This window comes from Myotis myotis, unplaced genomic scaffold (genome assembly GCF_014108235.1).
Source record: "Myotis myotis isolate mMyoMyo1 unplaced genomic scaffold, mMyoMyo1.p scaffold_m19_p_30, whole genome shotgun sequence".
In the NCBI taxonomy this organism is placed as follows: Eukaryota; Metazoa; Chordata; class Mammalia; order Chiroptera; family Vespertilionidae; genus Myotis; species Myotis myotis.
This window is the reverse complement of record NW_023416336.1, coordinates 1,816,378-1,838,869: the sequence shown is the minus strand read 5'-3', so window position 1 is coordinate 1,838,869 and position 22,492 is coordinate 1,816,378. Positions and strand designations below refer to the sequence as shown.

Sequence of the window (22,492 nt, the reverse complement as noted above, 5' to 3'; positions counted from 1 at the left end):
AGTGGGCGTCGGCGGGCCAGGCCACACACCACAGCGGGCCCTGCGGCCAGCGGCAGGCCTGCTTTGAAACCGGTGGGCTGCACCCTCCTCACTGGCCCCCGAGCTCTGATGTCATGGGCAGTGGTTCCCCTGCTGCTGATCCAGGAAGCCTGGTCTCAGGATGTCTCCCACGTGATTAACAGACGCCAGACTCACAGACATGCTGGGCCAACTTCTTGATGCCAAGACAGAGGGGCTGCTGTTGGGGACAGAACACCTCCATCCTGGAGGCGCCTCCGATCTGCCAGGTGCACGTGCCACGGCAGCGCTCCGGCCTGCCGTCCCCCCGCCCCCACTGCCAGCTGCTAAGGTCCAGGGGCTGGAGACAGACTCTTGTCCTCGTCTCCTCCTCCTGGAGCTGACCTAGTCCCTTGGAGCGAGCCCGCCACCTTCGTAATAAACAGAATATTGGAAGGGCAACTGAGGTGTAGCCTGCTACCTGCAGCGGGGCCCGGCGGGCATCTTGTTTGCACAAGGATGAGATGTGAGCGTCTCTTATGGGCATTGAGGTGGAATTTGATCATGTGGCTTGGAAATAGAGGCAGGCTGCACAGTGCAGTGGGTGGGTCAGCGCCACCTCTCTGCCACAGCCACAGCGCTCCGTCCTCAGCCATGTCCTACTCAGCTCCTGCTTTAATGGCACCATGTGTGGGAATACAGAGGGCAGCTTCATGGAGTGGATGCCAACAGGCTTTAAGTGGGATGCGATGATATTCAGATCTCAGCTTTGCCGCTTGGCTGTGTGCCCTTGGGGAAGTTGCCTAACCTCTCTGAACCTTGTTTTCCTCTCGTGTAGTGTTGTTATGGAGATTAAATGATCTAATGTATGTGGCTGACTTCAGTAAGCAGTCAATAAATGTCATACGGTTGGTGTTTGTATTTGTGAACGAGATGAAGTTGGGAGGAAAGGCTGATGCCACTGTATACCAAGGATCCCAAACACCGAGTGACTGGGATACACGGGAGGTCCCGTCCTTCCAACAGACACATTGCACACGCAGCAGCCATGTTACAGGACTTGGGTTTTGGCTGCCAGTGGGTGCTGGGAGCACCAGAAGCACACGGACCCACAGCCTACAAAGACCTCTGGCTTGGGCCCCAGCAACGGCAGGATGGTCTTAACCTCCCTGCCAGTCAGGCAAGAATGCAGGAGCATGCTCCCAGGAGGATGCCCGTGAGGGGAAGGGACTTGAACCCGGTGAGGAGTGGCTGGGTGGTGGGGGTTCCAGCCTGGAGAGGCAGCGCAGGTGTGCGAGCTGTCCCTCACGGGAGGCGGCCCTGGAAGAGGCAGGTGCCTGACTGTGGTCCCAGCAGAAGAGAGGAGTCTTGAGATGGGGAAGCTGAGGGAGGGGCTGTGCAGAGGTGGCCTGGACGGGACGCGGGATGGTAGTGAGCCCTCCCCGCGCCCCTCTCCCCCTTGGAGCGCAGGGATGATGAGGAAGGAGGAGGCCGCAGCTCAGTGGCTGGGGTGCAGCATTCTGACTTCTCCTCACTCAGTGGGAGGAAGGGAGCCTTTCCCTGACATTAGTTCTCGCCTCCTCCAGCCATCACCCCCTTGTTAAGAGGGCTGATTGGGTTGGGATAGGGCCTATCCGATAAGCCATGAGATGGAAATCATTTGCCTTGCCCGGGCTCTTCCGGACTTGCAGACTGAAGTGCAAATCCCTGGAGGCCAAGGCCAGGATGGCTCTTAATCAGGCTGGTCAAACCGCAGCCTCAGGAGGTTTTCAAGGAAGAGAAATATTCCCAGAGACACTGGTCTTCTTCCCATAAACACTAGGGAAGGCCTCCTGAAGGAGGTGGCCCTGGGCTTGCCGTAGGAGGTAGGATTTCATCAGCAGAGATGAGTTTGCGCGAACACCCTTGTTCTGGAATTAGTGTGGACAAGGCTGCTCGGGCTCCAGGTGGCGGCGCTGGGACCGCCCCCTCCCTGCTCTGACGGGACCATGTGCGCTGGCCTGCCCCTCTCACTGAGCCCACCATGTGCGCTGGCCTTGGGCTACTTTCCTCGGTCAGGCTTGCTGTGAAAGAAAGGCCACATTTATCCTAAGAGCAGGGTCTGCGGCAGCGTGACCTGCAGTGGGAGCCCTGGGTTAAGGCCCCGTGGCGGCAGCTGTCCTCACTGAGCAGGGCATCTGGACATCTCATCCTGAGCGTGTCCAGGAGGCCCGCGAGCTTGAAATCAATTCAGCCTGCGGCACATTTGATTTCCTAGGACCCGCGCGCCTGGCGAGGAGACATGCTCAGGACTGCAGCCAGGGATCGCCATGGAGACCGGAGGACAGCCTGAACCCAGGCAAGGCTCCGTCACCATCCCCAGCCAGGAGCCTGCCAGGTAACGGGTGGGTCTCAGCCTTCTTCTTGGGAAGGGGAGACTGAGGCAGAAGGAAAGTAGATGCGTCTCGGAAAGAACGGTGGGTGGGACGGGTTGAAGATCTGGAGAAAGAAGAGGTAGGAGCAGAGTCAGACGTCCATCAGTGAGCAGTTCTCTCCTGGGTCAGGGGTCTGAGCTCAGAAAAGTCTAAGAAAAGCTGCTTCGATCTGAACTTGCTTTAATGAAAAGTTATATCGAGAGACTTGCTCAATTCTGGAATAATTCGGGGGGTAGGGGGGGAGCCAACCAGGGAGGGTTCAGGAAACAAGCGCAGGCAGCCACGGAGACCACGGGGTGCCCACTGCAGCACGGAGAAGGGTGGTGGCACCTCCGAAGCAGCCTGGCAGGTCCCCACCAGCACACATCTTCCTTGTTAAAATCATCCGAGAGAGTAACCAGGCTCTCTCCCTTCTGGTGACGGCTGTGCTCTGGCTTCAGTAGCTGTACCACCTGGAGGGAATCATTGCACCTTTTCCAGTCTTATCTGAGATGCTAATCCTGCGGCCCCATGCGGGGCGATACGGGGCGGGGAGGGGCTGGGCAGGGCGGACGGGGCGGGGCGGGGCGGGCTGCACTGCAGCCAGCACTGACTCACTCCAGGGGCCCACACACCTGGGCTCATGGCTTCCTTCCGCCAGTCCAATTCTTTTTAATCCTCACCTGAGGGTGTTTATTGGTGTTTAGAGGAAGGAAGGGAGAGAGAGAGGGAGAGAGAAACATTGATGTGAGAGAGAAACGTGCATGGGTTGCCCTAACCGAGGATGGAACCTGCTACTTAGGTATGTGCCCTGACTCGAAGCCTTTAGTATACTGGATGATGCTCCAACCAACTGAGCTACCCGGCCAGGGCACCATTTTTTTTATCAATGCCATAGTTATTTTACATAATCACGTGTTCTACAGTTTTTGCTTAAGACAATTACAAACATTTTAATTATTTATTCTTCATATTTATTTTTCATTGTGGAGGATGCTACCAATATTTATTTCACTATTCCATCTTAGCCATTTCAGTGTTTTTGTCTTACTAATGAAGTGATGCCTTAAGGCTCTTTAATTTCATGGAAGAGAAACCTTCAAACCAGCTCAAATTAAAAGACCTGGGGCAGGGGCAGGGCAGGATGGGGCGGGGGCGGGAGCCGGGGCTGGGGCAGGGGCAGGGGCTGGGGCAGAAGATGCTGGGGCAGGGGCTGGGGCTGGGGCTGGGTGCTGGTGGAAGGTGAGATACTGGCCACCTCCTGGAAATGGAGCCTGGGCCCCTGGGGGAGCTGGGGAGGGGGTATCTGCTCCCTCTCGCCGTCTGGTGGAGTTTCAGGTCTTGGTGCTTTTGCTGCGTGTCCACTGCTTCTGCCTCAGCTCGCACATGGCAGGCACAGGCTGAAATGGCCTGCTCCACGTGATCCTGAGCTGAACCATCCAACCCCACCTTGGAGTGGCTCTTAGATCAGGGGCTTGAGTGACTGGTTCAGCTGTCCCTCTCTGAGCCTCTGCGGAGGCGGGGGTGGGGTATGGCCTCGGTTTCCCCTCCACCGCAGAGGGAAGACGTGGAAGGGGAGTGTCCAGAGCAGACACATTGGGTTGGGAGGCACCTGGACAGACGCCCACAGCATCTGTCAGCATCTGCTTCTGGGTCGTTTTCTTGCTTCAATTTATTCCCTTAGGCTAAGCCTTAGCCGCTAAGGTCACATGAGTGCAATTAGGGTCAAAGTATGTGATGTGACGACTTGTGACTTCATTCCAGTTGCTCAAAACTATTTTTATTGGGGTCTGGTGTGCACTGTCAGTGCCAACTCAGAGAAACCAGACGCCGAAATACAGAGCTGAGCCTCTCTTCCATTCCCTCCTGGCAAAGACAGGATGGCAGGAGGCTGGCTCAGGGGGCTGGGGCAAGGCCAGCTCTGTGGACGTGGACTGCGTCTCAGGGCCTGAGGCCCCGTGGGTTCTGGCTCCAGGAGAAGGGCCCAGGCAAGGAGCGACAGAATGTATGCACAAGCCTGGGAGAACACGAGAGTTCCTGGAAGAAACAATAATACATTTGTATTGAAGGGCTTATTCTGTAAGCCTTGCTCTGAAGTTTTCAGCATTTGGAAATAGAATTGTTTACTCCTCCTGTGCTCACCAGCTGTGACAGAGTTCCACACGGGGCACAAGGAACAGGGAGCAGAAAAGCTCGCTCATGCCCACTGGAGGCTGGCGCCTTTGTGGAGTCAGGGGTTAGAAGGACAAGGCCTTAATGAGGACCCGTCCCTTCCGGAGGGCACTGACTTCTGGGTGCACACAGGAATAAACGGCCCATAGGGGGAGGTGCAGCCTGAGCCAGGACCTGGCAGGAGGCAAGTGCTTTCCTCTCCCTCCTCTGTGTGCTGACTGCCGTCCGTGCCCTTCCAGGCTGTGGCGCCTCATCGTCTCGCTGCGCATATGGGCTTCCAGACACGCACACCACCGGGACCAGCGACCGGACTCTTTCCTGGAGCGTTTCCGCGGTGCCGAGCTCAAGGAGGTGTCCAGCCAAGAAAGCAACGCCCGGAGCCAGGGCGGCCAGGAGCCAGCAGACAGCGAGAGAAGGTAAGGAGCCAACGGGAGGTGAGCCACCTGCGCCAGGCAGGAGGCACTGCTCACTAGGCCGCTCAAAGCTGCTCCTGGAAGAAGGCTTCTGTTTTAGGAGAGCGCCAACTGTCTGCTCCAGTCCAAGAAGTCCTGCAGGAGAGAAACCCTTCACCCAGAGGCCCCAGCCTCCTGTAACCCCTGACCCCATCCTATTCAGAACTCAGCTAGTGTCCCCGGGAACTGGTGCTCTCAGAAACACACGTGGGGGTGCTTGGCTCACCCATCTCTGTCCACCACAGGGCCCTCCTAGACTGCACTGTAACCCACCTTGACACGAACCCATCAGAAGCCAGGAGCCTCGGGGAGAACCTCAGTGGTACCCAGTTTTATGCAAAGGGATGCATGCATTTTTCTGGGAAGAATGTCTGCAGGTTGGTGAGAATTTTCAAGGGGAAGCATTCATGTTCCAGATCAGGTTAAAAACCATGGGGAGGTGGAGCGCACGGAGGGGCCAGGGTAGGGGGGGAGAGTGTTCACCTTTTGACAGGAGAAGGGTCTGTAGAACAAGGGTCTGGGCGCATCTTGCCCGCCCACAGCCTTCTCCACCCTCAGACTAATGGGAATGAGCATTCGACTCTGTCGCTTCCCAGTGTGGCCAGATGAGTGGAGGGTTGAGCTGGGACCCTATCAGGGCCGGGCTCGACTATATCCAGAGGCCGGGTCAATGGTGGGAAGGGTCAGAGTGGGGAGATGAATTCGACGGTGCAGGATGGTAGCTGGCCAATTAGGGAGGCTTCCTGGGGGAGGAAGACTGGACTTTTGAAGCAAAGTCCCATTGGCAAAGCAAGGTGTTCGCAGGGACAGGTCTTGGCGCTGTGGGTCTGGCTGTGGGACCACCAGCACAGAGGTGTGAACGCGCCCATGGAACTAAGCTTTCCCTCCTTCCCAGTCTCACATGGAGCTGTTGCTTCCTGGGTTTTCAGATGCTTGGAATGAATCCTCAGAGAACCCTGTGTGAGGAGAGGGAGACCTGGGCAGGGCAAGCAGGCATTCCCAAATGGCATTTGGCTGGATGGTCAGCCTGTGGAAGCAGGGCCCCAAGGGTCAGGCTGGGGTGCTCCGGGCCGCTGGCTTTGGTCTCCAGGTCTCCTAAGGGGTCGGCAGTGACCACGAACCAGCAAGCCACCCTCCAGCTCTGTGAGGCCAAGCTGGCTTCCTGCACTAGCCGTGCCCCAAATGTGCCCGGCAGTGGAGAGCTTGGAGAGCATACCTTTGACCATGAAGTACTGTGCTATCCAGCTTTAAATAATGTTTGCTTGGATGCAAAACCAGCTCCACCTTCTACCCGGGTTCTCACGTAGATCAGGGCCGGGGGTGGGGGGGTGGGGGCAGGACCGAAGGAGTTAAGATGGATGTGAGGGCGGGGATGGGAGCGGAGAGACTGAAAGCTGGGACAGCTCTGCCCACGGTCTGTGTTCGCCCTGCTAATTGGAAGTGACAGCTGTGACCGAATCTTGGAGCAGCTGCCCGTTGAGAGCCAGGCCTGTGTGGACAAGGGCAGCAAGTTGTCACTGCTGCTGCGGTGTCCACTCTGGCCTGCAAGGCACTTGACGGCCTTACCTGAGAGCGCCAAGGGCAGGGGCCCCGTCAGGTCCATGGCTGCGCCCTTCATGCCACTTTCACATGGTTAAGCTGCATGAAATAGAGTCGGATCTGAGGCCGATGCTGGGTGGAGTCAATGGTTGATCACATTTATCCAGAAGCATCCGGTTAGCCAAGCGGTCACCCGCTCTTCCCCCAAAGCTTCCATCACAGCGAACTAGTCACAACACATTTGGTGCCTGACACCCTCCGTTCCTCAAGCTGCATGCAAGGCCCGGGGGGTGGGGTAGGAGTAGCACCGGGACGGTCCCCTGCGGGGGGCTGAGTGCTGGTTCCCACGTTCACTCCCTCGGCCTCCTGGGCCCGGCCAGAAGCAACGCCAACACCTGCAGCAGCTCAGAGGTGTGAGCATCTCTGCCCCCCTCTGCGCCCTCGTCTTTCCTCCTCCGAGATGCCCAGTTTGCCTCCCCCCTTAAGTGTTCCTGCTTCCCACCCTCAGAACACAGCCACACCGTTCTAGAAGCCTGTTCCTTCCACTGGAACGCCATCCGTGGACCATCGGAAGGACCTGGCCATGTCTTGGGGTGGGCCATTCGATCTCTCTGCCTCAGTTTCTTGTCTATAGAACAAGGGGTTGGATGGGATCGCCGCTTCAAGCTTAGGGAGCCTCTGTTGCTGTGTATTTGAGGGCAAAGCGGGCTCCTTGTGGAGCAGCGGGTAATTCTTCTCAGAACCCCTGCACCCCACTGCACCCCTTCCTCCTGGGTGCCAGTGAGACGCTCTCATTCAGGCCGATTCAGGCCAATTTGGAGGATGGAATCAGGGCAGTGGAAAGAGGAAAATTGTATTTAGTTAGTTAGGTAGTTGGTTAATTCTCATCCGAGGATATTTTTCCATTGATTTGTAGAGAGAGTATAAAGGAAGGGGAGAGACACAGACAGAGAAATATTGATTGGTTGCCTCCTGCATGCGCCCCGACCAGGGCCAGGATTGAACCCGCAACCCAGGCATGTGCCCTTGACCGGAATCAAACCTGGGACCCTTCAGTCCCGCCGACCGACGCTCTATCCACTGAGCCAAACCAGCTAGGGAAGAGGAAATTTAAATTTGCCCAGAGCATCGCCTCTAGAAACGGTGACCCACTGCCATTCCTTTCTGTCAACAGATGCCGAGCCGGCAGATAGCTATGATGTGTGATCATGGCAGATGCCACTCAAGAGCCCAAGGAGGGCATGTGCCTGTGTGACCATACATGTGTTAGCACGTGTGCACCATTCTCCTGCCTTCTACATGGAATGCCATGGGAGTGGGCAGAGGAGCATCTCAGTTGGAGCGCAGGGAAAAGCCATCATATCAGGGAGAAATGCCAAGTCCTTGACTTCCAGTTGAAGGAGAAATGGGCCAAGGCGTTTTCTTCTTTCCCTTTGTTCCTTGGGTAGAGCATTTTTCCATTTTCTTCCCTGAAACTTAGTTGCATTTAGTTTGCATAAATTTGGACATCAAATCCAGAAACCCAAATGCCAGCAATCAAGAACAATGAAATTATTTCAGCTACAAAACAGTAGCTATTGCAATATGTGCTTGATTTAAAGCACCTGATATTAACACCTTTGAAACCTGGCTTGCGTCTGGCAGTCAGGGAAAGGCTCTGGGCACTAGATAAAACCCTGGCAGTCTCCCAGCTCCTTCGCCCTGGGCTGCCATGAGGGTGAGGATGGGGGTGGAGAGTGTTGGCTGCACTGAGCTCCTATAAATCTTTTCAGGGCTCATATCATGGGTCCAACACTGCAGCCAAGGACCAAGGGACAGAATCGGAGACTGTGCCCAACAGGGCCACCTAGACACAGACACAGAGGTACAGAAACAACTCCTGTGGACACCCATCCCCATTCTTCCACCTCTTCCAGAGTTTTCTCTTAGTCCCCTGAGTCCTGACTCTCCCTTCCTGATCAAACTGTTCCAGCCAAAACCAGTATAGTTTTGCAGCTGTGCGTGGGTCTTTTGGGGGCAGTGCTGGGTGGATTTGCGGGTGCAGCTGGATGGTGCTGGGTCTTTCAGAGGCCCTCAGCAGGTTGGTAGCCAGAGGAAAGGCCAAAGCCTGTAATCAGGGGCAAAAATCCTGGACAAGGAAACCTGAGCCTGATGCAATGAGAACCCTCAGCAAGGTTTGCATGCTCAATAAGCTGGTAGGAGGCGCCCTCTGCTGGTGTCTTGGTGTTAAGACCAGTGGCAGACAGGACTTCAGGGTCATGCATAGAGGACAGAGAATGGGTGACTGTCCTTGCTCTTCGTACTTAACAAGCTAAATAGATTGTATTCTTATTCTGTGTATTCATATATGCATTGTCAGAAACTTGCAAAACACAGAAAAGCACACATGAGCATATACCCGCAGAGAAGTACACATCATGTTAACAGGACTCCCATTATCAGAGAAAACCCTTCTTAACATGTTGGCAAAGATACCTCCCAGTTTCTCCTAGGTATAAAAATTGAATGGATAGACAGACAGGTAGATATAATATATTTAATACAGATGCTGGTTGAGAGCATTTGCAAACCAATGCGAAGCTTTGTGACCTTGGGTAAGTTACCTGGCCTCTCTGTGCATCAGTTTCCTGACCTGTAGGACAGGTATTGCAACGTTGTCTGGCTTGAAGATTTAGTGAAGACTAAATGTGTTCATTAGGTAGAGCGCTTAGCACAGTGCCTGGTACATAGTACGTGCTCAATAAATATTGACTAGTATGTTAAGCAGAATAATTTCAGACTGCAGCTGGAGCCTGGCTTGGGGTTTGGGACCTCAGGAGGCAGGTCCACCTCGGCCAGGCATGTGAGCACAGGCAGAGGATGCATTGTCACTGGCCTGGCCCCTGCAGTACCCATAGCGCCGGCCCTCCTGGCTGCCCACCTTACCTCGCCTCCATGCAGCACGGCTTCTCGCCGGCCAGCCATAGCAGCTGCCTCCAACATGCTGGAACTCACCGAAGACAACTTCTCTGACATGGGCTCTGCGGTCCTCAGGCCCTGTCCAGTTCTTCGCCCCCTGGTTTGGACACTGCGAGAGGCTTGCCCTGGAGTGTGAGGCTGCAGCTACCAGATTAAAAGGAATTGTCCCATTAGCAAAGGTTGATTGTGCTGCCAACACAGACACGTGTCATAAGCATGGAGTCCGTGGGTATCCGATCCTGAGGCATTTGGAGATGGGAAGAAGCGGGTGCTGGGATGGGCCGGGACTGCTGACGGGACGCAGCCACCTGGACAGGCAGGCAGACCAGCGCCGGATCCTCTGGGACTGAGGAAGGACTGGAGAGACTCATGAGTGATAAAGAGGCTTCTGTGGTGGACTATTTTCTGGGATTTATTCAATGAAGCTCTGAGTTTCTTTTCTTTTTAAAAAAATATGTTTTATTGATTTTTTTTACAGAGAGGAGGGGAGAAGGATAGAGAGCTAGGAACATCAATGAGAGAGAAACATCGATCAGCTGCCTCCTGCACGCTCCCCACTGGGGATGTGCCCGCAACCAAGGAGTCGAACCTGGGACCCTTCAGTCTGCAGGTCGATGCTCTATCCACTGAGCCAAACCAGTCAGGGCAAAGCTCTGAGTTTCTAAAAGCAGCCAGCAACTTGAGGCCCTGACCGGGTGGCTCAGTTGGTTAGAGCATTCTCCTGATCTGCAAGGCTGCAGGTTTGATCCCCCGTCAGAGCACATATAGGAATCAACCAATGAATGCATTAATAAGTGGGGCAACAAATGGATGTCTCTCTCTCTCTCTCTCTCTCTCTCTCTCACTTTCTCTCAAAAACAACAACAACAAAAGTAACAATAATAAAATAAAAGCAGCCGGAAACTGGAGGGATAACTATGGATTTGCACACAACGAGCGGTGTTGAGTTTCTGGTGAACAGGTGTGGTGATAAGAGAGGGTATCCATGTTTTGTCCTTCACATCTGATGGACAAGGGTGAGGACAAGACTGGCATATGCAGAACAGAAGATTTAAATTCATCCAGGAAAACATGTTTGGTGTCGCCCTCACACGACAGGAGACAAAGAGGGCCCGACACGGGCCAGGACTTCCCAGGGCTGGCTCTGCTGTGGACTCTGAAATGAACGCCAAGGGTCCCGGCTGCTGGAGAACTGGGTGAGGATGGTGCCGAGAAATCGCTGCATGGATGCTGGACTCAAACTCGGCGTTAGCCGCGCACTTTCCTATTCTGGTTTGGGAAGCACAGCCGGACAGGTTTCCGTTGTTCCGTCAGCACGGCAGGAGGAGAGGGGTTTGTCACGCAGGAGTCCTTGCGTGAGGCCAAGGCCCTGGGAAGGTTCCTGCAGGACTACTTTTATGGCAGCCTGAAGGGATGCTGGAAGTCTGAGCCCACTGCAGACAGTAGCATCGATCCCGTAAAGACAGTGGTCAGTAGAGCAACGATTCCCCACGGAGCCAGGCCCTAATCCCGACTACCCTGCGGCTGTTTTCCCTACGTGGCAAAGGGACTTGGCAGATGTGACGGGTTTAAGGGCCTGGAGACAGCAGAGATCCTGATTCTGGATGATCAGGCTGGGCCCTCTGATCACAGGCTTCCCTCGAAGTAGAGGACCTTCCGCGGCTGCAGAGAACCAGGGGGGTGGCGTCTCGAAGAGAACTCAGCCCGCCGTTTCTGGCTGTAGAGGTGGGAGAAGGGGACCACAACCGAGGACGCAGCAGCCTCTGTAGGCTGGGGATGCCTTAGCGCACAGCCGGCCACACAACAAGGATGCCGGTCCTGTCGTGGCCGGGAATCAAATTCTGCGAGAATGTGTTTCCTCGTGAGTCTTCAGAAGGTCACGGCCCGTGACGCCTCGATGTTAGCCTGGGGAGACCCGTGCCACACTCTGACTCAGATCTGCAAGGTCACTCCGGGTCATATAAGCCATGCCCTTGGGGCCATGTGTTCTGGCAGCAATACCAAATGAAGGCAGCTGCTGTTAAACGCGTGTACAGCCTGCTTTGTAACAGCTAAACACCAGGGCCGCTGCCCCTGCCTCGGGATATCCCTCAGCGACACACGAGAGGCCTCGGGAATTCCACTGTCAGCGGACCTGTGTGACGAGGTCGCTGATGCTTCTGACTTTATACAGAGCATTAGTGGCTATTCTTTTGTAAACATGTTTGCACACAGCTTTGGTGATTTCCTTGGGAAATGCTATGTGAACTGCACCGATCTTTTTCAGTGGGTGTTCAATTAGCAGCCATTTATTTCCCCTCCAGTGCCTCCCTCCTGGGTGCGCAGTAGGGAATCAGAGGGGCCTGCAGATGGCTGGCGGGGACCCCGGAGGCAGGCCAGGTGCTTTCCCCTCGGCCCCATGTCCTCAGCTCTTCAATGGGCCGAGATGCCTGGCTTGCAGAACATGGCAACGATGGTCAGGTGACCCTGATGACTGCCGGTCCTTAAAAGATGGCTGTGAAGAAGAGGAAGCGGAGAGAAGCGCCCGCTGAGGAGAGAGCTGCACTCGCGGGCCTTCCCGCAAGGGGAAGGGGGGTGCTCCCCGCAGCCTCGGGCCTGGGAGCCCGCTGCCCGCTGCCCCCCAGCCCCGCTGCCCCCCTGCCCCGCTGCCCCACTGCCCCCCAGCCCCCTGCTCCCCAGCCCCCCCAGGCCCCCTGCCCCACTGCCCCCCTGCCCCCCAGCCCCCCTTGCCCCCTGCCCCCCTGCCCCCAGCCCCCCTGCCCTGCTGCCCCCTGCCCCCTGCCCCCCTGCCCCCCTGACCCCTGTCCCCCAGCCCCCCTGTCCCCCTACCCCCAGCCCCCCTGCCCCCCTCCCCCCTGCCCTCCTGCCCCCCTGTCCCCTAGCCCCCCTGCCCCCCTGACCCCCAGCTTGCTCCCCACCCAGGTTTCCATTCGATGCCCAGAGAGATTTTGAGAACCAGCAGGCCACACCCTTTCCTTCAGAACAAAGCGCTTTATAGGTGACTTTTTCACCCTAAAGTGTGGGTTTGGGATTCTATCCCAGCACCTCGCCACGCCTCCAGTCCCAGCTGTTTGAGACGTCCTAGGGGCTCATGAAAATGGGTCGGAAATCACACGACACTGAGCTGAACCTCTGTGGACACGTCAGTGGACACACGTAAGCCTCACCGGCTGGTCTGCCTCACACTTCGGGAGTAACAATAACAATAACAATGACGATGATGATGATGACGGTGCTGATGACGATGATGGTGATGAAATCAGTGACCTCCTTTTGGCCGATGTGCTGGAAATAGCCACGCCCTGCCCGTGGGCTCTCCTGCGAGTCACTCGGCTCACCCTCCGCGTGGGGGTGTGTGTGCTGTAAGAGAATTGCTTAATGTCCTGCGTCCTCCAGTGACAAGGCAAGAACGGAGAAAGAGGAAAGAGAGGAAGAGAAGAAGAGAGGAAGGAAAGGTGCCTCAAACAAGAGGAGTAACACCTAGAGAAATGCTTCCAAACGGGTTCCATGGCCACGTGGAGCCTGCCGCGCACAGGACCAGGAACAGGGACCCAGAGTGACGCTGTCAGGCCTCAGGGGAGCCCCGGAGAGGAGGCTGGTGAGGGCTGCAGACGAGGACTTGGTCCCAGAGGCCAGGCTTATGAGTCCTGTGAGGTCTCGTCCAGCTGAGGGAGGCCTGGCCCAGCTCTGGGGCTCCCAGGGGGCCTCCTGGGGTGGAGCCTCAGGGGAGCAGTTAGGGGCTGTCCCTGTGAACCTGTGCTCCCCCCCCCCCCCCCCCCCCCCCCACACACACACACAGGCATTCTATCTGCCACACAAGTGCCTCCGCACAGCCCAGGTAAGCTAAGGCCTGACCCTGGGCTTGTGAAAATACTACAGTCCCAAACCTCAATCCAAACCAGTGGCAACAAGGGCTTGGAACCGTCCAGATCCTACCTGTGAGAGGTAACCTGCACTGCGGGTCCCAGCGAGGCAGGAAGGCCTGTCTCCTCCGGGGCAGACCTGGGCCAGCACATGAGGCGTATGGGCTGGGGAGGAGACACCTCAGTAAACGCGAATCCTCCCCAAACCCTGGGAGTGAAAACAGAAAGCGCCCTAAGCCATCGCTCCTCTGCGTGTGGCCCACGAGGCCCAGGTGAGGCCCAGGTTGGTGGTTTGGATGGTGAGGCAGGACCCAGGTGTGGGAAATGAGCCTTTAGGACAAGCATGTCAAACTCAAAGGCTAACGGGCCAAAATAAACGAGGCATGCAGCGGCCGCGAGTTTGACATGCTTGCTTGAGGACATCTGTGCAAGGGATGTGAGCAAGGCGGAAACCTGCCCGAGGGAACGTCCCAGGCGCCCACATTCTGCTCCGAGAGGAGCTGATGCAGAGCCCTGAGCAAGTGTGAGTGCACGTGGGCAGGCCCCGGCCTGGAGGGCTTGGGCGGCCTGGGGATCTGCATTTCCACAAAGCTCCCAGGCTCCTGCAGCAGCCCTGTGACATCATCAAGCTGCCTGCTCATTCCCAGCATCCTGCGGACATGGAGGATGCCACGGGGCACGGGGGGATGTCGCCCCCATGATGTGATAGGCAACTTGGCTTCCTGGGGAGCTGAGCTGGGAGGGCACCTCCAGAGTCTGCCCTGCCTCCCAGCCTCTCCTCCCATGTGACCCCGAGACTGACAGGGCCTGGTCTGGAGTAGCCCTCTCTGAGGTGCCGCCCACACGTGTCCTCGATTTCCGAAGCTCGGCCAGGTGTCCAAGACCCTCCAGAGCTGAGGTCTCAGCACACGGGGCTGTTGTGGTGTCTGTTTCCAGGGAGAAGGACGCCGTGGTGCTGGACCCCTCCAGCAACGGGTACTACCGCTGGCTGACCGTCATCGCCCTGCCTGTCTTCTACAACTGGTGTCTGCTGGTGTGCAGGTAGGGGTGCGGCTGGGCCTCTCCCCAGGGAGGGGGTGGAGGAGGGAGGGCAGCCCGCCTTCAGGCAGGACTGTGAGTGTCACTCGAGAGCCCGGCCATGCAGCTGGCGTCTGTGTCTCAACGGTGAGGCGGCTCTGGAGGAGCACCGTGCGGGCTCTGAAGCGCGTGGGGGCCTGTGCCAGGGCCCACAGCACCCGGGAACCTTGATGGAGGCGTAGGAGGAAGATGAGGGCGAGCTGCGGGTGGTCTGAGGGCAGGGTGCTCTGAGGGCAGGGTGCTCTGAGGGCAGGGTGCAGGGGAGGAGCCTGCTCTCTGACTGTGGGCTGTGGGCCGGTGCAGGGGGAGCTGCGGCTCCTATGAAGGCAGCAGGGCCAGTGGGTGCTCCTGAGCCGCCTGCCGGGCAGGTGCGCGTCCCTGGGCCAGCGTGTGCTTCGGGACGCAGGGGCGAGCGGTGGCTCTTCTGGGGACAAGCGGAGGCGCAGCGACTTCTTTAAGGAAGCTTCAGGGGAGGGAGGCAAGAGCAGCTCCTCTCATAAGGGGCAGAGGGAGGGGGGTTCGGGGTCTGTCCTAGGAAGATGCTGCTCCTCAGGGTAGCTGGGGGCCAGGCTTTCCTGGGCAAGCCTGCAGGACAGAGACCTGGCTGCGGGCCTCTGTGGGCCAGCGGGGGGCCTGCAGGAGAGGGGCAGGAGGTGTCCTTTCTCCCCCCAGGGGTAGGTGGGGTCTGGGCCTTCTGAGCCAGGTACAGGGCAAGGATGCAGGGACAAGAGGCTGCATTTCTGAGAGGACCCGAGGCTTTGGGGCATCCTGTTCAAGTCCAGAGACAAGAATGCAAGGGTGAAGGGGCCCCTGGGGGTGGGGGTTTGGGCCCCTGGAGGGGATGAGCAGGTGCAGCTACTCTTCTGGGGGTAGGGACTCTGGGAAGGCCCTTAGCAGGCATTCAGGGACAGAGCTGTTGATTTTCTGGGATACACAGAGTGTTTGGGCTTTGCTAATCAAACTTCAGGAAATGATACGGGGTAAGCTGCTACTCTCTGAGAACAAGCAAGGGGTTGCAATGGGGCTCTTCCCAGCAGGCCTGTGAGACAAGGATGCAGGGTGAGCTCTTGCTCTTCTGGGGGTAGTAGGAGGCGCAGGGGAGGGAGGCAGGGGAGCTGTGGCCATTCCTAAGCAAGCCTGCAAGGCAGGTGTGACTGTTGGAGATACACAGGGCTTTGGGTTCCCTGAGCACGTGGTAGGGGGCGCGGGGCAGAGGTGCTGCTCTGCGAGGGTACGCAGGGCTTTGAGGTCCCTGAGCCAGCCTGCCAGGTAAGACTGCAGGGGTGCGTCCTGCTCTCCTGGTGGTGTGGGAGCCACCTGCCCAGGCTGCACGGCAGGTGTGCAGGGCCCCAGGGCTCCCTGAGTGTAAGGGGGGCTTTCGGGATTATCTGAGCAAGGGGTGAGCTCCTCTCCTGCGGGTAAGTTGGGGTGAAGCAGGGAGAACGGAGGGCCTCTCCCAGCCCGCCTGGGGACAGAGCAGGCTGCTGCTCTCTGGGGATCAGGGGTATTTTGCAGGTATTGTCTGTATGAGAAGCGGTGAACATAAAGATCCAGAAAGTAGAAAACATTTGCTGGCTTGTTCAGTGGTCAATCCTCCAGGAATTCTCATGTCTTTGACCTGGGAGGGCAGGTCCTCGGCCTGCTCCTGACCAGCAGTGAGGCCCAGAGAAACCGCCTGGCCTCGGAGCTCCCTGCTCAGAGCAAGCAGGGCCCGCGCTTTGGGGTCAATCCCAGCTCTTCTTGGCTACGTGACCTTGGACAGAAAGGCTTCTGGGAGCCTGGTCCCCTCCTCAGGGCCTGGGCGATGACGCCGGGGCGCAAGCCCTGCAGGCCGGCTGGTGCCCAGAGGGCCCTGCAGACATCTCTCCCTGTCGCCCTGGCTCAGGGCCTGTTTCGACGAGCTGCAGTCCGAGCACCTGGTGCTGTGGCTGGTCCTGGACTACTCGGCGGATGTCCTCTACGCCCTGGATGTGCTGGTGCGCGCCCGGACAGGTGAGTGCCCCAGCCGGGATGTCCTGGGCCCGGCCACCAGCCCCACAGCAGGAGGGTCCAGGGGACCACAGCCATGTTCAGGGAGATCCAGGATGGTAGGGTAGACATTACCTACCCCTGACCACTAGAGGCCAAGCAGGCCGGGGGAGCCTGCAGCTGTGACGGGGAGGTGCCGCCTCAAGCTTCCGCTGCTTCTGGGACAGGGCCCCAAGCAGGGGTCATGACCCCTGGGTTCTGGTCTCTCTTGTCCCAATGAGCTGTGCTACCCTGTGCAAGTCGAGCTGTCTTTCTGGGCCACATGGGTATTTCCACTGGTGTTGGAAGTAAGGAAGCCACATCACCATCTCGAAGCCCAGCCCAGCGCGGCTGGAGGCAGGAGGCAGAGCGCGGTCAGTCTTCGCTGGGACGGCCGGAGGACCGGGACCTGCTGCTCCGTGGCTGTCAGAGGAGCACTCCACACGGAGAACTGACTCTGGAACAGGCCTTCCTCCAGGTGCCTCTGGCTGCAAGTGGGGGCTAAAGCCCCAGCCACGGCCCCCAGCCCTGCATCTCTGCGGCACCTTTTTCTAATTTGCACAAAGACATCACGTAAGCTCATGGAGGCCCTGCTTGTGACTTCCAAGATTTTTTAGCTGAAAACTGTGCCATAGTTGTCGATATAAACATGCCGGATCGCAGCAACAGGCCGTGCAGCTCGGCAGTGCGCAGAGCGATGCAGCCCCCTCCTTTCCCCAGAGAACTGCTGCGCTGGGGACGGCAGGCAGGACTCTCCATCGACCGACTTAGAAGCTGAGGCCAGAGACGCTGAGTGACTGGCCCAAAGTCCACGGTCACCCCCCCTCCCCAGCAGCCCTTCTGCTTCCATCCACATCAGTGCCTGGCGACGGCGACGTAACAGAAGTCCTCATGCGCACAGCCCGAGGCTTGCACGATGGCTGAGCCAGTCCTGGTGGTCGGCCACTCCTCAGTCACGTGAACCTAGCAAGACACAAGAGCTCCTGGTGTGGCCCATCTCCTGGGGCTGGCTGTCCCTGTTTCAACCAGTTCAGCAGCACAAGGCCCTCTGACTCAGGTGTGGCCCACGCTCCTTGTGCCTTGGCGCTACCCTGGCAACCTCAGACTCAGCAGGAATCCAGGGGTGAGGAGGCAGGTGGGCAAGAAACCAAATGTCTGTGGATTCTATTCCAAAGGGGAGAAAAAAACTCTTCAAAATCAAAAGAAGATGTAATAAGGAAGTATCGAGGAGTCTTGAGGCTCAAGGAGTGTCATGTAATGCCAGTGGTCGGCAAACTGCGGCTCGAGAGCCACATGCGGCTCTTTGGTCCCTTGAGTGTGGCTCTTCCACAAAATACCGACTTCTGTGCATGGGCCACAAAGTTTCAATCACACTGTACATGCACGCCCGCACGTGGTATTTTGTGGAAGAGCCACACTGAAGGGGCCAAAGGAGCCACATGTGGCTCGTGAGCCACGGTTTGCCGACCACGGCTCTAGGCCAAGCATGTCAAACTCAAAGGCTAACATGGGCCAAATAAACAAGGTTGAAGTGTATGTGGGCTGCAAAAAAGCAAAAGCTTCAATTTTCATAGAAACGTAGGTTTATTTCGATAGAGACATGCTGAATACAAAGGGCTGAAATAAATGAGTAATCTTTTTACAATAATAAAAGCGTAACAAAAATATTCGTTGTGGGCCGCGAGTTTGACATGCTTGGTCTAGGTTCTGAATAAACACGAGTTAAACTACGAATAAAGTAAAAAATGGGATTAGGAAGCAGGACGTCCCTGACTCCCAGGGTCCAGGCCTGTCTGACTTTCGGGGGTGAGCTCCAGGTTCCATGCTTCCAGAGCCCCTTGGATGATGTTGTGTGTAGCCAGCAAGGAGCACACTGCTTCCCTGGACAGTGTCTCCCACAGGCAGCTTATGCCCATTGGTGACTGGGGAAGCATGGCCATGACCTGTGCTTTTAACATTTTTATTAGTGTTTTCAAACATGCCCCCAGTCAGAGCGAGCAGTATTATGGATCCTCAGGTACCCTCACCCAGCTTCAACAGTCATCAACATTTTGCTAATCTTGTTCCTACCCCCAACCCCCACCCCTTTCTTGGCTGGACTATTTTAAAGCAAATCTCAGACAGTAACCCTTTTACCATGTATCTCTAATTTTCAAGGACTTGTTAAAAAAATATAACTTCCATGTATGTTTCAAAATTTAATAATCATTTCTTTCTATCTCTAATGCCCAATCCACACTCAAATGGACCCAACTGATCTATATTTTTAAGTGAATAAAATGGATTAGGACATCCTAGACTGGTAAATATCAGTACCTTTCCTGTAGGCGCGGTAAGTGTTGTGTTTTTTTAAAATATATATTTTATTGATTTTTTACAGAGAGAAAGGGAGAGGGATAGAGAGTTAGAAACATCGATCAGCTGCCTCCTGCACACTCCCTACTGGGGATGTGTCCGCAACCAAGGTACATGCCCTTGACCGGAATCGAACCTGGGACCCTTGAGTCCGAAGGCCAATGCTCTATCCATTGAGCCAAACCGGTTAGGGGCGGTAAGTGTGGTTTTGAAGTGGTTTCTAATATTAGTGTACCACCATGTCTTCTGTAGTCACGAGGTGAAGTATCTTTCTGTGGCCCTGGTCAAAAAACACAGCCTCTTTGGTGCCCACGTGACCTCCACCTCCCTCTTTAGGCTTCCTCGAGCAAGGCTTGATGGTCATGGATGCCAAGAGGCTGTGGCGTCATTACACAGAGACCTTGCAGTTCAAGCTGGACGTGTTGTCCCTCGTCCCCACAGACCTGGCTTATTTCAAGCTGGGCATCAACTACCCGGAGCTGAGGTTCAACCGCCTGCTGAAGTTTGCCCGGCTCTTTGAATTCTTTGACCGCACAGAGACGAGGACCAGCTACCCCAATGTCTTCAGGATCGGGAACCTGGTTTTGTACATCCTAGTCATCATCCACTGGAATGCCTGCATCTACTTCGCCATTTCCAAGTTCATTGGTTTTGGGACAGACTCTTGGGTCTACCCAAACATCTCAAACCCGGAGTACGGGCGCCTCTCCAGGAAGTACATCTACAGTCTCTACTGGTCCACCTTGACCCTCACCACCATTGGTGAGACGCCACCCCCTGTGAAAGACGAGGAGTACCTCTTTGTAGTCGTAGACTTCCTGGTGGGTGTCCTGATTTTTGCCACCATCGTGGGCAACGTGGGCTCCATGATCTCAAACATGAACGCCTCCCGGACTGAGTTCCAGGCCAAGATCGACGCCATCAAACAGTACATGCAGCTCCGCAAGGTGACCAAGGACTTGGAGACGCGGGTCATCCGGTGGTTCGACTACCTGTGGGCCAACCGCAAGACGGTGGACGAGAGGGAGGTGCTCAAGAGCCTCCCGGACAAGCTGAAGGCCGAGATCGCCATCAACGTGCACCTGGACACCCTGAAGAAGGTCCGCATCTTCCAGGACTGCGAGGCGGGGCTCCTGGTGGAGCTCGTGCTGAAGCTGCGGCCCGCGGTGTTCAGCCCCGGGGACTACATCTGCAAGAAGGGCGACATCGGGAGGGAGATGTACATCATCAAGGAGGGCAAGCTGGCAGTGGTGGCCGACGATGGGCTCACCCAGTTCGTGGTCCTCAGTGACGGGAGTTACTTTGGGGAGATCAGCATCTTAAACATCAAGGGGAGCAAGTCAGGGAACCGCAGGACGGCCAACATCCGCAGCATCGGCTACTCGGACCTGTTCTGCCTTTCCAAGGATGACCTGATGGAGGCGCTCACCGAATACCCTGACGCCAAGAAGGCCCTGGAGGAGAAGGGACGGCAGATTCTCATGAAGGACAACCTGATCGACGAGGACCTGGCCAAGGCCGGGGCAGACCCCCAGGACATTGAGGAGAAGGTGGAGCACCTGGAGTCCTCCCTGGACACCCTGCAGACCAGGTTCGCGCGGCTCCTGGCCGACTACAGTGCCAGCCAGATGGCGGTGAAGCAGCGCCTCAGCCAACTGGAAAGCCAGGTGCTGCTCTGTGAGTGCAGCCCCCTGCCTGAGGGGGTCGCATCGGAATAGGAGACAAAGCAGCAGTGAAGGCAGGGAGCCTGTCTCCTGCCCGGGGAGTCAGCTGTCTCTGCGATATGATATAGCCCAAGGCAAGGGACTTGGCAGGAGCATTCCAGCTCCCCCTGCCCTTTGCAGACAGAGAGCCACAGCTTCCTCATCTGGGAAATGGGACTTGTTCTGTCCGCCATGGTCAGGTGGCGGGTTCTTACAGGTCCACAGGGAACCCTGCGAGGGGCGGGACTTTGTGGAGTGCACGTGTCCCCAGGCCAAGCATATGAAATCATGGACGCTGAACTCTTATTTTTTCACCCCTGAGGAATTCTTAGACGTCTGACCTTCCCTTTGTTATTCATTATACCCCCCACCCCCGCCCCCTCTGGCACCTGCCTCCACCCCGAGCCTGGAAGGGGATGTGTCTGAGGCAGACTTCTGAACCTGGTGCCTCCTCAGGGGCTCATTGTGACCCTAGGAACCCAGGCCTTCGGGGGAGCTGTGCCAAGCTCAGGACGAGGCAGGGTCACCCCATCTGGGGTCACTTCAAGGCGGAGACGCAGATCCAGACACCCTGCCATCCAGCCCCGCACAAAATGGAATCTGTTTCACTGGAAAAAGAAAAGAAAAGAGTGTCTCAGCTGGGGGAGGAGACCTCTCCCTCTAACTTGCCCAGGGATTAGAGGCGGCCTCTCGCCCTGGTGTGGAGCTGGGGATGGGTTCCCAGCCAAACACAGCTGACCACTGGGACTCCGACAAGATGAGATCCTTAGGCCACATCTTTGCAAACTGCCCCTTCATCCCAGGAACGCTCACCCTCCCTCCAGAATTACATCCTGAGGCAAAGCTCTTAGCTGGCCAAGAGCACAGAGTGCAGAATGTAGCTCTTCAACAAACCCAGCCCTGGAATTCCATTACCATTTTATAAGATATTTAGGCATTGGGTTCTATGATAGTGAATTACAACCGTAATGGTCCATCCTTTGCTTAAATACCCACTGGAAATTACCCAAAGAGAACTCCTGATGCAGGCAAGCCATATGGGCAGCTTTTCCTTCTCCTCTCTTCAGCTCTCTCTCTCTCTCTCTCTCTCTCTCTCTCTCTCTCTCTCTCTCTCTCTCTGCCTCTTCTTTCCTCCCTCCCTCCCTCCCTTCCTCCCTCCCTCCCTCCCTTCCTCCCTCCCTCCCTTCCTCCCTCCCTCCCTCCCTCCCTCCCTCCCTCCCTTCCTCCCTCCCTTCTTCCCTCCCTTCCTCCCTCCCTCCCTCCCTCCCTCCCTCCCTTCCTCCCTCCCTCCCTTCTTCCCTTCCTCCCTTCCTCCCTTCCTGCCTTCCCTTCTCTTCCTCCTCTTCCTGTTCCTCCTCTTTTCTCCCTCTTCTTCTCAGAAAAAATGCCCCATTTTGCTTTGGCAAGTTTTGACGTTTTGTGGTCTGATATTATAATCCATATGCCACATAACTGGGCCCTAATGTAGTTCATACAAAAGGTGCTGCATTTTCGAGCATGTATTTTGATGGGTCTCTTCTGTTTTTTATTATGAATCATTTAACCATTTTAACTTTTAAAAATAAAAGTAAACGGTCTATTAAAGGAAGTTAGGATGCAAGGAAATATCAGCAAAATGCAACTAGCAATGGACTCTCAAAACACATATATTTTAAAAGCCTTAACTATTAATTATGCCTCCATTCATATTTGCACAGGAAAAATAAAGACAGATTAAAAAATACTGAGTGATTCCTGCTTCATATGTTTTTGTATTTTGTCATAAGGGAAGATGCAGCTGAGGTGTGTTTCTAGGCCATGGCCTGGCTATGCCGGTAAGAACAGGTGCAGGTGAGCAGGGGACAGCACCCGCCCGTGAGGGCCACACACAGGCAGGAGCAGGTAAGAAAATGCTACCAGAGCGGCAGCGTGTGTCAGTGCGGGAGCCGAAGCACTCAGGCAGATACGAAGTGTATACCGGGAGGGACGCTGACTTT

General features: G+C 56.3%; 1 protein-coding gene across 1 annotated transcript; it reads left to right on the top strand.

Annotated features, from left to right (window-relative positions):
• The first annotated feature begins 2,301 nt into the window (after nucleotides 1-2,301).
• On the top strand, nucleotides 2,302-20,857 carry CNGA3 (cyclic nucleotide gated channel subunit alpha 3). Its single transcript, XM_036302331.1, is given in 5 exon segments — nucleotides 2,302-2,374; nucleotides 4,802-4,978; nucleotides 14,311-14,415; nucleotides 16,337-16,443; nucleotides 19,150-20,857. Coding segments are annotated over 5 exon segments (1,857 nt in total). The 5' UTR covers nucleotides 2,302-2,306; the 3' UTR covers nucleotides 20,550-20,857.
• Nucleotides 20,858-22,492: the final 1,635 nt, after the last annotated feature.